We start from the raw sequence: 16,586 nt of genomic DNA on the forward strand, positions 1-16,586 counted from the left end.
ATTCTAATTAAGTCTAGCAGCATATTTCAACCCAATTTATCCACTGGATGGCACTGTTTAATTTGAAGCTTACAATGACTTGTTGAAAACACAAGGCTGCTGCCATTGAAACAAATAAAAATTTACACTAAATCTATGCCAGTCTGCAGTATTGTAACAGATTCTTTAAAACATAACCAGGGCAATCTCAAAGTAAAGAACAAATTTAAACTGGCCATACACATAGCAATATATTTGATCATCTCACCTGCCCAGTAAACCAACCATATAGGTCAAGTGCCAACCAACAAGTAACAGCTCAAGCTTCCCAACCATTTCAGTCAAGACAGTGATTCTCAGATTATGGGGCTGCCCTCCCTAGGGGGCCCTCAATCTTAATATCAGTTGGGGTAGGATATGGGGATAATGCCTAATTGTTCTTCTAGATGAGAAACCTGGAAAGCCCACAGAGATGCTTAGTTAGGGTGAGATTTAGGATTAAAAATATAGTTTCTCATAGCTGTAACATTATTATTAACTTAGGGGGGCTTGAGCAAAGGTTGGACATCTAATGGCCTTTAAGATCTGCTTATGTGGTGCAGTTTCTCTCTTTACATGTGTCCCAATATCTTCCATGATGTGTAGACCAAACAAAAGATGACTAGTTAAATTGCCTCTTTGGTCAAGTTCTTCAGAGAAAGACTTAAAGCCATCACAACAATTGGGTAGCTTGCTGAATCCAAGCAGCAGGCACCATGCTGTGTGGAATTCTGTTTGTTCCATTACAACTGTAATGATAGGGAAGCTGGGATATACATCTGAGGGAAGTGTGAAGCTCGGAAGTACACAAGACAATCCTAAAATGTTGATGTAAAATCCTTAAGGATGTTGTTTGTATATAGTGCATGAATTAAGCTAAAGTCTCCTGTCTGTAGTAGGAGACATTTAAACACTGAGTATCGGATGTACACCAGTAGTAGCCAAAACCTTAAAACCACTTAAAGATCTCCTAGTGAGGACAAGCAAAGGGGAAGTGCAATTTCATAGATAAACATGAGCTGATGACTTGTTTTCATAGCAGGCTGAAACATCTCTCTGGGAATATAACTGTGAGATGTAGCCAGAAGAGTGCATAATCTAAAAGAGAATGGTCAACATCAGTCAAATCCAGCAGCAGGAGGTCAAGTGGAATGAGAATGTGAAAATGACCCTTGGGTTACATAGTGTGGAGAGTATAGAAGTAGGGCTGTTGCCTTTGTGTAAAGTCAAATACCAATGGAGATAGTTAATTCAGCTGTAAAAGACGAGGTGTGTAAGGGTGCATACAATACTTTTTTTAATTTGTTTTAACGTACATACAGCTTTAATGGGCAATGGGTACCTAAAAAAACTTCCAGAACCAGTAAATATAGTAAACAACTGCTTAGGAGCAGGATAAATTTGCTATACACATGCATTTTGTATAGTGACAGCTGCCACAGAAAAAAAACAACTTGCACTTTGTTTGTTGTGTCCCTTAAGCAATTGTGTCAAGCTGCCTGCCCTTGATTTGCTGATCCATTAACCAGCCATAAAATAAAGATGGCCATAGCTGTCAATCACATTATTATGAATGAAATTGTTTGGTATATGATTTGATGGTGCAGTGAGATAAGAGGAAAAGTCATCATAGTTCTGGGTAGAGAGAAACATTTGTAGACATCAAAATTTTCACCATCAGTCTGATTTTTTTCCCAATTAAAAATTTGGTTCCTCTTTAACCTTGCTTAAACTGAAAAAATTTGGCTTTACATCAGCAAAGAAGAAATAAAGCTAAATTATTATTTTTGTAGGTCTAACCTGTGCCTCCGGAAATACTGAAAAATTCTTCCAGAAGCTAATGCGGGCTTGGGTCTACCTTTGTCTCCAAAAATTTCATACATAATATGTCCTTTAAAAGAACCAAGTGCCTCTATATCCACAGATGCTTAGCGTCCTGTTGAATGTGCAGTGGCAATGGTTTGTTTTAGAATACATGGCCTTTATACCCAACCCCCCTCACCTTCATCATGTTTTAAGCCCAACCATTGATACCGCTCATCGAGAAGGAAACCAGAATGCTTCCTCTCTACCAGAGGAAGACCAGCAACATATATATGCACATGCCCCAGCCTTCACATTACTACGGTACATGGTCAATCCAAAGACATCGGAGAATGAAAGCAAAATTATAGACATTGGAGGTGAAAAAATGATGATGACCCCCAACTTTAATGTACACAATCTCAGGATGATAATATCCTAACAAGGGCTCAAAAATAAAGTTGGGGTGAATGTATAGCAGGCAATCCTTACAAACCGAGGCAAAATTAGCTGTGAATATATGAATGCATCCATAAAATCTTTAATTATACATGAGCAGGGAATTTCAGAGGCAAAATAATTTGATGAGGAAAGTACATACCCGTGGGCCTCTTTTCCCAGGTGGACCAGAAAGACCCGGTAAACCAGGAGGACCCTGCAAAAAAAAAAAAAAGTATTAGCAAAGCAAGTTGGTGGTTTTATAGCAAGTGGGATGTTGGGTGTCATAGTTCAAAAACCCAGGAGGGCTGCAGGTTGGACATCCATGATGTAAATACTAAAAATATCAAACAATATATATTATTTGTACTGGTAATTAAAGTATCCCAATACTACTACAGAGTGAATGGGGGATCCAGATCTATGTGTGGGTGATACACCTAAGGAATATACAGAAAGGAACTAGACCATTACGCTAATGCATCTCTTTCCGCAAAGGCAACTAACTTCAATCTCTGTCAAAACATACATTTCCCAAGTCTATCAAGATTAAACTACTGCAAGTAGCTACTACTGACTAGAGCTGTCACCTTGTGCCTTTCAAGGCAGACATATATTGCATGGGTAATTAGTGAGCAGTCAGCATCAATGCAAGCTGAAGTCTATACTGGTTTCTTAACCACCATGCAACACACATCTGAAATGACTGCAAGCCATTCAAGTGGAATGTATATTTTAAGTGTGGGTGAGGTGGCAACCCTACTACTGAGCCAGAGAAAGCAAACAAAGAAACTGAATCCACCTCCAAAACAGAAAATTCCTGCCTTTAGATGCAGCAGAAACTGAGGTGGAGAGCTTAAGACCTTGAACACATACCTTTGCGGTACCAGGTGCTGTACTGAAGGACCCACGCCTGTTACAGGGCCAAATTATCCAATCAGAGCAGATATCAGCAGCACACCGTGGATATGAACAAACGTGTATTTTATTGCATCAAATCATTTTAAACAGGGCAACGTTTTGGACCGCCCGGGCCCTTTATCAAGCCTTGATAAAGGGCCCGGGCGGCCGAAACGTTGCCCTGTTTAAAATGATTTGATCCAGTAAAATACACGTTTGTTCATATCCACGGTGTGCTGCTGATATCTGCTCTGTTTAGATGCAGCAGAGAGAATCTTGAATTAGTGCCCATTACTAGTCAAAGAAATGTATCATTTAGTAGGCCCTTCTCCAAAATGTTGTCCATCCCCTTTAAAGGAGAAGGAAACCCCCAGGGCGCTAAACCCCTCCCCCCCTCCCCTGTGCTGCCCCCCCTCCCTCCTCCCCCCTGGCCTACCTGTCCCCCTGGGCAAATGCCCCTAACTTTTTACTCACCCCTCTGCGCAGGTCCTGTCCACGGAGTACGCAGTCGCCATCTTCTCCCACGCGCGTCTTCTTCCTGCTCTGATCGGCGTTTTCTGGCGCATGCGCAGTAGGAACAGGTACCGGTACGGCTCTACTGCGCATGCGCCGAATGTCACGAAGTTTTCCGATTTCACTTCGTGACATTCGGCGCATGCGCAGTAGAGCCGTACCGGTACCTGTTCCTACTGCGCATGCGCCAGAAAACGCCGATCAGAGCAGGAAGAAGACGCGCGTGGGAGAAGATGGCGACTGCGTACTCCGTGGACAGGACCTGCGCAGAGGGGTGAGTAAAAAGTTAGGGGCATTTGCCCAGGGGGACAGGTAGGCCAGGGGGGAGGAGGGAGGGGGCAGCACAGGGGAGGGGGGGAGGGGTTTAGCGCCCTGGGGGTTTCCTTCTCCTTTAAAAAGCATTAGCTTTACAGCTACTGAACTGCAGTTCCCAGCAGCCCCTGACAGCTAGAGGTTGTCTTTTCAGTCTAAAGGATGCAAGTTAGACATTCTTGGGATTACTCCTCTTTGCATGTGCTGTTTTTAACAAGCTGATTTGGGACCAGAAGACGTCATATGGCTTCCTTTATGAGATTCTGCTGTCTTTCAGAAAGGACATTAAAAAAAAGACAAGAAAAAGGGGAAAGAATTTAACATTTGTATTTATTGAGCATTTTGGGAGACTGCCCCACTCCCTCTAGCAGAGGAAATCCTCCCTGCTCAATCACTGGGCTACATTGGGATTTTTCTGCACAATAGACAAGAGAGTACAGATAATTTTCTTCTCTGGAGATAGGGCAATTGTTGTCAGTTATAAAACATTGTTGTTCTTTTCAAATTTTAAAGCTGCACCCTTGTTTTGTAACAAACCATAGTATACATTTAACAAGCCAAGATCAACTATTATTATTATTATTAACATGTATTTATATAGCGCCAGCACATTTCGCAGCGCTGTAATAGGCTTAAGAAGAAATAAATAGTATGCATGTGTATACTTGGAGGGTCTATTGGTAGTGGGTATTTCATAATATATAAAAGCAAGTGAGAAGTAACTCCATTCACATGACCCCACCTCCTTATCTGCATATCTGTTTCTGCAGAGAGTAAATAATATCCAATTATTATTAATTATAAACAAACTGCTGATACAAAAGCATCATTGTGTATATTAACATCCACTAAGGCTTACTGAGGGCATTCACACACCAAAACCTGTTCACTTGAGAATACTGAGCTATAGCTTTAGCTATAGGAGCTTGGAAATAAACTAGACTTCCAGCTGGCACCCTTCAAATGAAAAAAGGGTTCAGCACAATATTTCAGGGTGCACCAAGACTCTTGACATGCAGCCCACTGCTAACACTGTACAGAACACTTCCTATATCCCAGTAACTAGGGTTAATGTCCCTTATATAGACTAACTGATCTCACATGCATGTTCCACCATTTACATACTAGCAACAAGGAGCATTCAAGCCATAATGGTGTCCCCTAGGAACATGAATGAGTATTAGAGATGTCGCGAACTGTTCGCCGGCGAACTTGTTCGCGCGAACATCGGGTGTTCGCGCTCGCCGGAAGTTCGCGAACGTCGCGCGACGTTCGCCATTTTGGGTTCGCCATTGTTGGCGCTTTTTTTTGCCCTCTCACCCCAGACCAGCAGGTACATGGCAGCCAATCAGGAAGCTCTCCCCTGGACCACTCCCCTTCCCTATAAAAACCGAAGCCCTGCAGCGTTTTTTCACTCTGCCTGTGTGTGCTGAAGAGATAGTGTAGGGAGAGAGCTGCTGCCTGTTAGTGATTTCAGGGACAGTTGAAAGTTTGCTGGCTAGTAATCGTTTTGATACTGCTCTGTTATTGGAGGGACAGAAGTCTGCAGGGGTTTGAGGGACATTTTAGCTTAGGTAGCTTTGCTGGCTAGTAATCTACCTTCTACTGCAGTGCTCTGTATGTAGCTGCAGTGGGCAGCTGTCCTGCTTCTGATCTCATCTGCTGACTGCTGCAATAACAGTAGTCCTTGTAAGGACTGCTTTTATTTATTTTTTTGTTGTTTTACTACTACTACTACTACTACTATAAGAGCCCAGTGCTATTAGTCTAGCAGTGTTGGGGAGTGGGACTGGTGTGCTAATCTGCTGCACCTAGTAGTTCAGCAGCACCAACTTTAATTTTTTTTTTTAATATTCATTTTTTTTTTATTTTACTTTTTTTTATTTTACTACCGCTGTAGTAGTGTATAAGTTGACCTTTTAGGCATTATTTGCCCTGTAGGCATTATTTGCACACTGTTTTCTTCAACCCGCCATCTAGCTGTGTGACCTTGTTCACATTCTGTCTAAATATCCATAATATTACCGTCTCCAGAAAAAACACCGGAGTGACTTTTTTCAAGCAGCCATAATATATTTTACGTAATCCGTATCCACCGCTGTAGTAGTGTATACGTTGACCTTGTAGGCATTATTTGCACACTGTTTTCTTCAACCCGCCATCTAGCTGTGTGAGCTTGTTCACATTTTGTCTAAATATTGATAATATTATCGTCTCTAGAAAAACCACTTGAGTTACTTTTTTTCAAGCAGCATTCATATATTTTGCGTAATCCGTATCCACCGCTGTAGTAGTGTATACGTTGACCTTGTAGGCATTATTTGCACAGTGTTTTCTTCAACCCGCCATCTAGCTGTGTGACCTTGTTCACATTCTGTCTAAATATCCATAATATTACCGTCTCCAGAAAAAACACCGGAGTGACTTTTTTCAAGCAGCCATAATATATTTTACGTAATCCGTATCCACCGCTGTAGTAGTGTATACGTTGACCTTGTAGGCATTATTTGCACACTGTTTTCTTCAACCCGCCATCTAGCTGTGTGAGCTTGTTCACATTTTGTCTAAATATTGATAATATTATCGTCTCTAGAAAAACCACTTGAGTTACTTTTTTTCAAGCAGCATTCATATATTTTACGTAATCCGTATCCACCGCTGTAGTAGTGTATACGTTGACCTTGTAGGCATTATTTGCACAGTGTTTTCTTCAACCCGCCATCTAGCTGTGTGACCTTGTTCACATTCTGTCTAAATATCCATAATATTACCGTCTCCAGAAAAAACACCGGAGTGACTTTTTTCAAGCAGCCATAATATATTTTACGTAATCCGTATCCACCGCTGTAGTAGTGTATACGTTGACCTTGTAGGCATTATTTGCACACTGTTTTCTTCAACCCGCCATCTAGCTGTGTGAGCTTGTTCACATTTTGTCTAAATATTGATAATATTATCGTCTCTAGAAAAACCACTTGAGTTACTTTTTTTCAAGCAGCATTCATATATTTTACGTAATCCGTATCCACCGCTGTAGTAGTGTATACGTTGACCTTGTAGGCATTATTTGCACAGTGTTTTCTTCAACCCGCCATCTAGCTGTGTGACCTTGTTCACATTCTGTCTAAATATCCATAATATTACCGTCTCCAGAAAAAACACCGGAGTGACTTTTTTCAAGCAGCCATAATATATTTTACGTAATCCGTATCCACCGCTGTAGTAGTGTATACGTTGACCTTGTAGGCATTATTTGCACACTGTTTTCTTCAACCCGCCATCTAGCTGTGTGACCTTGTTCACATTCTGTCTAAATATCCATAATATTACCGTCTCCAGAAAAAACACCGGAGTGACTTTTTTCAAGCAGCCATAATATATTTTACGTAATCCGTATCCACCGCTGTAGTAGTGTATATGTTGACCTTGTAGGCATTATTTGCACACTGTTTTCTTCAACCCGCCATCTAGCTGTGTGAGCTTGTTCACATTTTGTCTAAATATTGATAATATTATCGTCTCTAGAAAAACCACTTGAGTTACTTTTTTTCAAGCAGCATTCATATATTTTACGTAATCCGTATCCACCGCTGTAGTAGTGTATACGTTGACCTTGTAGGCATTATTTGCACACTGTTTTCTTCAACCCGCCATCTAGCTGTGTGTATTATCGTTTCCAGAAAAACCAACTGAGTTTTTGTTGTTGTTGTTGTTTTTTTAAAAATAATGCCAGGCAAAGGCAGGCCGCCACGCAGAGGCCGTGCTAGGGGCCGTGCTGCTATGCAATCCTGTGGCCCTAGCAAATTGCCCAGTTTTAAAAAGCCAATGACCCTGAACTCCCAAAATGCTGAAGAGGTAGTTGACTGGCTTACACAGCACACCCCATCCTCTACCGTTTCTAACTTTACCACAACATCCTCCTCATCCTCCACTGCTATGGCCACCCCACGTAACACTTCCTCCACCACCGGTGCCCCTTCTTCACTGGGGTCAGAGGAGTTATTTTCCCATGAGTTTCTTGAACTGAGTAATGCGCAACCATTATTGCCAGAAGAAGATGAAGGAGATGAGGACCTTACACCAGATTTAATTCTGGCAGAGAACACGATAGAGATGGACATAATGAGTGATGAGGAGGAGGTCCCCGCTGCTGCTTCCTTCTGTGATGTGTCAGAAGAAATTGATGCATCTGAGGAGAATGATGATGAGGAGATTGATGTTTTGTGGGTGCCTAGTAGAAGAGAGCAAGAGGAGGGTAGTTCAGATGGAGAGACGGAGAGTCAGAGAGGCAGTAGGAGAATAAGACTTAGAAGAAGCAGGGAGGACAGCCCGCAGGGATCAGTAGGGCAACAACATGTATCGGCACCTGTGTTCAGCCGGCCAACGCACCCGCCATTGCCGCCAATGCCGCCAACTTCTACTGTTACCGCCAGATCGCACACTTCCAAAAAGTCAGCAGTGTGGGATTTTTTTAATGTGTGTGCCTCTGACAAAAGCATTGTAATTTGCAATGAGTGCAGTCAGAAACTGAGCCTTGGTAAGCCCAACAGCCACATAGGTACAACTTCTATGCGAAGGCACATGAGCGGCAAGCACAAAGCACTTTGGGAGCAACACCTCAAAGGCAACAGGCAAACTAAAAGCCACACTCCTTCTGGTCCAGCATCTTACTGCTCTACCTCTGCTCTCCTTGACCCGTCTGAACCACCCTCCACTCCGCCTTCCACCTTGACCACCTGTTCCCATTCCCAGTCATCTGCCACCAGCCAAGTTTCTGTGAAGGCCATGTTTGAGCGTAAGAAGCCAATGTCTGACTGTCACCCCCTTGCCCGGCGTCTGACAGCTGGCTTGTCTGCACTCTTAGCCCGCCAGCTTTTACCATACCAGCTGGTGGACTCTGAGGCCTTCCGCAAATTTGTAGCAATTGGGACACCGCAGTGGAAGGTACCCAGCCGCAATTTTTTTGCTAAAAAGGGAATACCACACCTGTACCAACATGTGCAGAGCCAAGTTACCGCATCTCTGTCACTTAGTGTTGGGCCAAAGGTCCATATGACTACTGACGCATGGTCCTCCAAGCATGGTCAGGGCAGGTATGTCACCTACACTGCCCACTGGGTGAACTTGGTAATGGCTGGGAAGCAGGGAATGGGTAGCTCAACAACAACAGTGGAGTTGGTGTCACCGCCACGGATTGCACGCGGTTCTGCCACCACCTCTACTCCTCCATCGCTCTCTACCTCGTCTTCTTCTTCTTCTTACTCTGCTGCTGGGTCCTCCTTCTCCTCCTCCACACCTGTGCACCCCCAGCTCCCCCTAGGCTATTCGACGTGCCAGGTACGCCGTTGTCACGCTGTCTTGGGGATGACGTGCCTGGAAAGCAAAAACCATACCGGATCTGTACTCCTGTCATCTCTGCAGTCACAGGCCGATCGGTGGCTGACCCCACACCAACTGCAGATCGGAAAAGTGGTGTGTGACAATGGAAGCAATCTGTTGGCAGCGTTGAGACTAGGCAATTTAACACATGTGCCCTGCATGGCACATGTGTTAAATTTAATAGTCCAACGTTTTGTCTCCAAGTACCCAGGATTCCAGGACGTTCTCACCCAGTCCAGAAAGGTGTCGGCCCATTTCAGACGTTCCTACACAGCCATGGCACGCCTTGCTGACATTCAGCAGCGCTACAACATGCCAGTCAGGCGTTTGATTTCTGACAGCCAGACTCGCTGGAATTCAACGCTCCTTATGTTGGAACGTCTGCTGCAACAACAAAGGGCCGTCAACGAGTACCTTTTTGAACTGGGTGGTAGGACTGGATCTGCACAGCTGGGGATTTTTTCCCCCCGTTACTGGGTGCTTATGCGCGATGCCTGCAGGCTCATGCGACCTTTTGAAGAGGTGACAAATATGGTCAGTCGCACCGAAGGCACCATCAGCGACCTAATACCCTTCGCTTTATTCCTGGAGCGTGCCGTGTGACGAGTGACAGATGAGGCTGTAGACCAGCGTGACGAGGAGCTGGAAGCGCACGATTTCTGGTCGGAATCACCAGAACGAACCCAGGCACCTGCTGCAACGCAGGGAGAGGTGCCAGAAGTGGAGTCAGAGGAGGAAGGTGGCTTTGTGGAGGAGGAGGAGGAGGACCAACAGGAGCAGGCTTCCCAGGGGGCTAGTGGTGACCTTTTGGGGACCCCTGGTCTTGTACGTGGCTGGGGGGAGGAGACCGTGGATGATGCAGTCCTTGATAATGAGGAAGCGGAGATGGATAGCTCTGCATCCAACCTTGTGAGAATGGGGTCTTTCATGCTGTCATGCCTGTTGAAGGACCCCCGTATCAAGAGGCTTAAGGAGAAGGACCTGTACTGGATCGCAACGCTACTAGACCCTCGGTACAAGCATAAAGTGTCAGAAATGTTACCAACATACCACAAGTCCGAAAAGATGCGGCATTTACAAACCAGCCTGCAAAACATGTTGTACAATGCTTTTAAGGGTGATGTCACTTCAGGAACTCATCAACATTCCAGGGGCAGAGGTGCCAGTAATCCTGCCACGAGCACACCTGCAAGGACAAAGCCCTTTGGCCAGTCTGTAACGTCAGACATGCAAATGTTTTTCTGTCCAAGGCAGCGCCACAACCCTTCTGGATCCACCCTCAAAGAACGCCTCGACCGGCAGGTAGCGGACTACCTGGCATTAACTGCAGATATCGACACTCTGAGGAGCGATGAACCCCTGGACTACTGGGTGCGCAGGCTTGATCTGTGGCCAGAGCTGTCACAATTTGCCATGAACCTCTTGTCTTGCCCAGCCTCAAGTGTGCTCTCAGAAAGGACCTTCAGTGCAGCAGGAGGGATTGTAACTGAGAAGAGAACTCGCCTAGGTCACAAAAGTGTCGATTACCTGACCTTTATTAAAATGAATGAGGGGTGGATCTCGGAGGGTTACTGCACGCCGGAAGACTTGTTCTGACTTCTATGCAGCTGTCCTTCTCTTCAAGCCTCATGACTCCACACACAGCTGTCCTTTAGCGTCCTCCTCCTCCCTCCGCCACCGTTACAAACTAGGGTGCAAACCCTACTGGTTTAATTTTTTCTGGCCTCTGTGCTTCAGTGGCTGCAACCAAAAAAACTGGGCAAACAATGTCTACAAGGTCAACGTATGGCAAAAAATGACTATTTTCAGCATTTATATGGCATATTTTTTCTGGCAACTGTGCTTCAGTGGCTGCGTCCAAAAAAATGCATATTTTCTGCATTTATATGGCATAATTTTTCTGGCCTCTGTGCTTCAGTGGCTGCAACCAAAAAAATGCATATTTTCAGCATTTATATGGCATAATTTTTCTGGCCTCTGTGCTTCAGTGGCTGCAACCAAAAAAATTTATATTTTCAGCATTTATATGGCATAATTTTTCTGGCCTCTGTGCTTCAGTGGCTGCAACCAAAAAAATGCATATTTTCAGCATTTATATGGCATAATTTTTCTGGCAACTGTGCTTCAGTGGCTGCGACCAAAAAAATGACTATTTTCAGCATTTATATGGCATATTTTTTCTGGCCTCTGTGCTTCAGTGGCTGCGGCCAAAAAAACTGGGCAAACAATGCCTACAAGGTCAACGACGTTGACCTTGTAGGCATTGTTTGCCCAGTTTTTTTGGCCGCAGCCACTGAAGCACAGAGGCCAGAAAAAATATGCCATATAAATGCTGAAAATAGTCATTTTTTGCCATACGTTGACTCAACGTATATGGCAAAAAATGACTATTTTCAGCATTTATATGGCATATTTTTTCTGGCAACTGTGCTTCAGTGGCTGCGACCAAAAAAACTGGGCAAACAATGCCTACAAGGTCAACGTATGGCAAAAAATGACTATTTTCAGCATTTATATGGCATATTTTTTATGGCAACTGTGCTTCAGTGGCTGCGTCCAAAAAAACTGGGCAAACAATGCCTACAAGGTCAACGTATGGCAGTTGTTTAAAGAGAACAGTAGATTACTAGCCAGCAAAGCTACCTAAGCTAAAATGTCCCTCAAATCCCTGCAGACTTCTGTCCCTCCAATACAGAGCAGTATCAAGCAGATTACTAGCCAGCAAACTTACTATCATCTGTCCCTGAAATCACTAACAGCTCTCCCCCTACACTATCTCTTCCAAGCACACACAGGCAGATTTTTCAGATACATTTTTGCCCTTGATCTCCCTCTGGCATGCCACTGTCCAGGTCGTTGCACCCTTTAAACAACTTTAAAATCATTTTTCTGGCCAGAAATGTCTTTTCTAGATGTTAAAGTTCGCCTTCCCATTGAAGTCTATGGGGTTCGCGAACCGTTCGCGAACCGCTCGCGTTTTTGCGCAAGTTCGCGAATATGTTCGCGAACTTTTTTTCCGACGTTCGCTACATCCCTAATGAGTATCTCATGCCCCCTAAGGACATCATTCATGATCAATATTAGACATGATCCTTTCTATTTTGTGTCCCCCCGATATCTGTTAGCCTTTGTGGATAGCTCAGAAATAGAAATGACTGATGTGAACATTACTTCTCCAGAAACCAGCAGCTGGATGGGTTTGGGGGAAAGTTACAAGTGGAAGGCATACCTGTTGCACTGTTATACAGGTTCTGTGCCTCTATGACAGAGAAGGAATTTTAGTTTAAGATGGTATGATATAGTTCTCATTTGATAAGGAAGCCATATATATTGCATTTTGCCAATTAAATCAAGCAATTTATACAACAAAATGATGTTGGTGTTACCAAACAGAGTTGTCTAGTCTGATGAGAACTGTACCATATTTTGCTTCTCCCTTACTGCTCCCAAAGCTTCCAATTGAAGAAAGGGGGGTATATTCATGCACAGACAATTCAACAATTAGGGGGACCTGCACATTGTATTGTGTCATATGGGAACTTTTATACACACCACCTTGAGCACTTAGGAGCTAAGGCCACATAGAAAGCATTCCAGCTTGGAGCTCATTAGAAGCATTTTAGACAGGGTTTAAGTGGCTTTTCTATGTGAGAAAACCCCAAACCGCCCACTACTTAAAAAGTGTGATATACTGGGAAATAAAAATGGGAAATAAAAATGGGGACGATGGATTCTGCTCATGTAAAGCTCGTTGCTTCTCTGAGAAAAGAAAGGAGTTGTTTAATTGCCATCTGGATGTAATGCAAACCAGCTGTGATGGAAGGGGATGCTCCAGTATATTGCTGGATTAAACAGTTAGCTTAGCTTGATACACAGGATGTATATATGGCTTTGATAAATTTGCACATGGGTGAAAGTAATAAAAAAATTAAGCTAATGTAGCTACTGTCTTTATTGCATTTTCCCTGCCAGAGGAACCTGCAACAAATTTTGGAGAGTTACACACATTAAAGGAGAACCACACGACAATTTCAAGATCCTCTTCTTGTGAAATATGGATATTTTACTGGCATGCTCAGGCCTCAAGCACTTAAAGTTGTTATATGTATCTGCAAACACAGCAAATCTGTTGAATAAATGATGAAGCCCCACAACGATGGAAGCTTGTGCTTGAACATCCCTCCAAGGAATATTCATGGTCTTTATATTACCTCATCATTCTAATACAATCCAGCCTTCAGACTTCCAAGTATAACAAATAATCAGACCACTACATGTAAATGGTCGCATAGTATTGTCTTAAATAATGATGGTGATTGAAGGATGCTTACTCTGGCTGATTCAGTCACTAGGAAACAATTCTATGAATAGCACTAAAGACTGTAAGTAAAGCAAAGTGGAATTATCTATCATTTATTAAGGGGCGGTAGACCCAGGCTAAAATCTAAGTTTGCGTTACTATGTGCCCTTCCTCAAGGATGGTCGAAACATTTAATGCTAGTCAGAGTTTTCGGCACCTTGATAAAGCACAGGAAAGCTCCAGAATACCATTCCATACTTTCCCTCCAAGCAGCACTAGGTTTTTTGCAAAAAGTGGACCATGGAATCCATGGTTCATAAGAGACAAAGTGATATGACTCAACAGGAAATCTGATTCGCTGACAACAATATTTGCCTAGGGACAACCTTCATGATCAAGTGGTGCACCTTTGTTTCAGTAGTGCCAAAGTTGGTGCAAAGGGATTCAAATATGTAAACCTGCACTATATCACCAAAAAATAGAGAGTCAAAACTAATCAAAGGTAATATTATGGTTAGCTGCTGTTATAACAGCCTCTGTTGTTCTAAAAAGCTTTTCAATAGGTGTTGGAACACTGAAGGCTGGATTTGCTGATATTCAGCTACAAGAGCATTATGTGTAGGACCAGGCCTGACACAGTCGTCACTCGATTTCATCCCACGGGGATTCATTTGGGTTGAGGTTAGGACTCAGCGCAGGCCAGTCATGGTCTTCCACTTCCATCTCAGCAAACACATTCTGTAAAGATGTTGCTTTCCCCCGAGGCATTATTTTGCTGAAATGGCCCGTTCCCCAAACTAGTGCATCACAGGGTTAGAAAGCTTTGACTCGTGAAGAATATAATTGTATGCTGTATTTTAAAGGTAAGATTTCAATAGAACAAGTGGCCCCAGCCCAAACCATGAAAAACAGACCTAGAAAATGATTCCACTTTCTCTGCCAAACTTGACAGCCAGCAGTAAAGATGCAGATAGAATAGAGTTAGAGATAGAGTCAACATCAAGACTGCAACAAGGTAAAATGCAATTTATCACTCCAGAGAATCTTTTTCCAATATTCCAGTGCCCCACTTTGGCACCTTTTACACCATACCATATGGTTAGTGCTTTAAAACCTTTTCACTATGAAATAAATGGTGCACAATGCGTGAGCCAGTTAAATCAATTACTAGGGATGCACCGAATCCAGGATTCGGTTCAGGATTCGGCCAGAATTCGGCCTTTTTAAGCAGGATTCGGCCGAATCCTTCTGCCAGGCCGAACCGAATCCCAATCCTAATTTGCATATGCAAATTAGGGGCTGGGAGGGAAATAGCGTGTTTTTTGTCACAAAATAAGAAAGTAAAAATGTTTTCCCCTTTCCACCCATAATTTGCATATGCAAATTAGGGTTCGGATTCGGTTTGGCATTCGGCCGAATCTTTCAAGAAGGATTCGGGGGTTCAGCCAAATCCAAAATAGGGGATTCGGTGCATCCCTATCAATTACAGCTATAAATTGTGTTTTTTTCAAACCTACCAACCCTGATTATTTATGGGGTTTGGGAAAAGCCCCGCCTTCCTTGTATTTTTTAAGCATAGATTAAAATGGCTTGTGCTCAATTGTGCAGGCTTCAGCTCATTTCCTGCAGATAAAGTTCCAGCTATACAATGAAGCCCAAAGTCCAAGTAACAACTGCAGTTATGTTAAGAGAGAGAAAAAAAGTAAAAGCAAGAAATCAGAGCATGAAGCATATCTAATAGTTGAGACATAAACAGGGGCAGTGGAAGCATTCCCATACACTGTCACCAGCATACAGCTTTCTTCATTCCCACATTTCAAGGCCTGCTGTGATGTTTTAACCATGAGAAGACATAATATGGCTGATATTTACATGTGTAAAAGAGTCTGAGTAATCGTGGCTGAGAATGGAACTTCCTTTGCATTGGCTAGAGGTCTGCCTATAATAAGTATCCCAGTCTCACCATGCAAAGCCCAAGAGTTCATACAAGGACAGAGAGTGACTATAAACAATCAAACCAACACACAAGACTTTCCTTCCATATATACAGTAATTGATAACATCAGGCTTTTTGTGGAGACAGGAAACATAGATGTAGTTAGACATACGAGTGACAGCTGCCATAATAATTGCCTTGCTGGAGGTGTTGATAGTGCAAACCAAGGAACAGAGTTGCTTAATAACACATAGGGGCACATTTTCTAAGCTCAAGTGAAGGATTCGAAGTAAAAAAACTTTGACCATCGTATAGGCTACTTCGACCTTCGACTTCGAATCGAACGATTCGAACTAAAAATCATTCGACTATTCGACCATTTGATAGTCGAAATACTGTCTCTTTGAATAAAAATGCGACTACTTACTTCGCCACTTTAAACCTACTGAGCACCAATGTTAGTCTATGGGGACCTTCCCCATACGCTTTCTAAGCTTTTTTTGATCGAAGGAAAAACGTTCGATCGATGGATTAAAATCCTTTGAATCGTTAGATTCGAAGGATTTAATCGTTCAATCAACGATTTTTCCTTCGATCGTTCGATCAAAGTATTTGCGGTAAATCCTTTGACTTCGATATTCGAAGTCGAAGGATTTTACTTCGATGGTCGAATATCGAGTGTTAATTAACCGTCGATATTCGACCCTTAGTAAATGGGCCTCATAATGTCACCATCAGCTGATAGCAAAGGTAGCTTTAAATGCCGACTTTCTTAACCATAAGAGAGCTGCTCTAGTATATGACCTGCTGCCTAATTAAAGGAAATGTCAACTTGAAAAATAATTGTTTTGCCTAAAAAAAGAAACCCCAATTCTAAACAACTTTGCTAGATACATTCATTACAGATTTTATATGGTTTTTAAGATATCTGCATACGTATTGCTATTGAAAACAGTGTCTTGTCTGTCCTTTCTATTCTCTGCCCTG

The 16,586-nt window shown here is 43.0% G+C and overlaps 1 protein-coding gene across 2 annotated transcripts in view; it reads right to left on the reverse strand.

The window, feature by feature from the left end:
* col27a1.S (collagen, type XXVII, alpha 1 S homeolog) overlaps positions 1 to 16,586 on the reverse strand; it is a 162,274-nt gene that overhangs the window by 119,817 nt on the left and 25,871 nt on the right. For both annotated transcript variants that reach the window (XM_018232747.2, XM_018232746.2), the window contains exon 4: positions 2,423 to 2,476. In XM_018232747.2, coding sequence (XP_018088236.1) covers positions 2,423 to 2,476 — 54 coding nt within the window. The remainder of the gene's footprint in view (positions 1 to 2,422; positions 2,477 to 16,586) is intronic.

This window comes from Xenopus laevis, chromosome 8S (genome assembly GCF_017654675.1).
Source record: "Xenopus laevis strain J_2021 chromosome 8S, Xenopus_laevis_v10.1, whole genome shotgun sequence".
In the NCBI taxonomy this organism is placed as follows: domain Eukaryota; kingdom Metazoa; phylum Chordata; class Amphibia; order Anura; family Pipidae; genus Xenopus; species Xenopus laevis.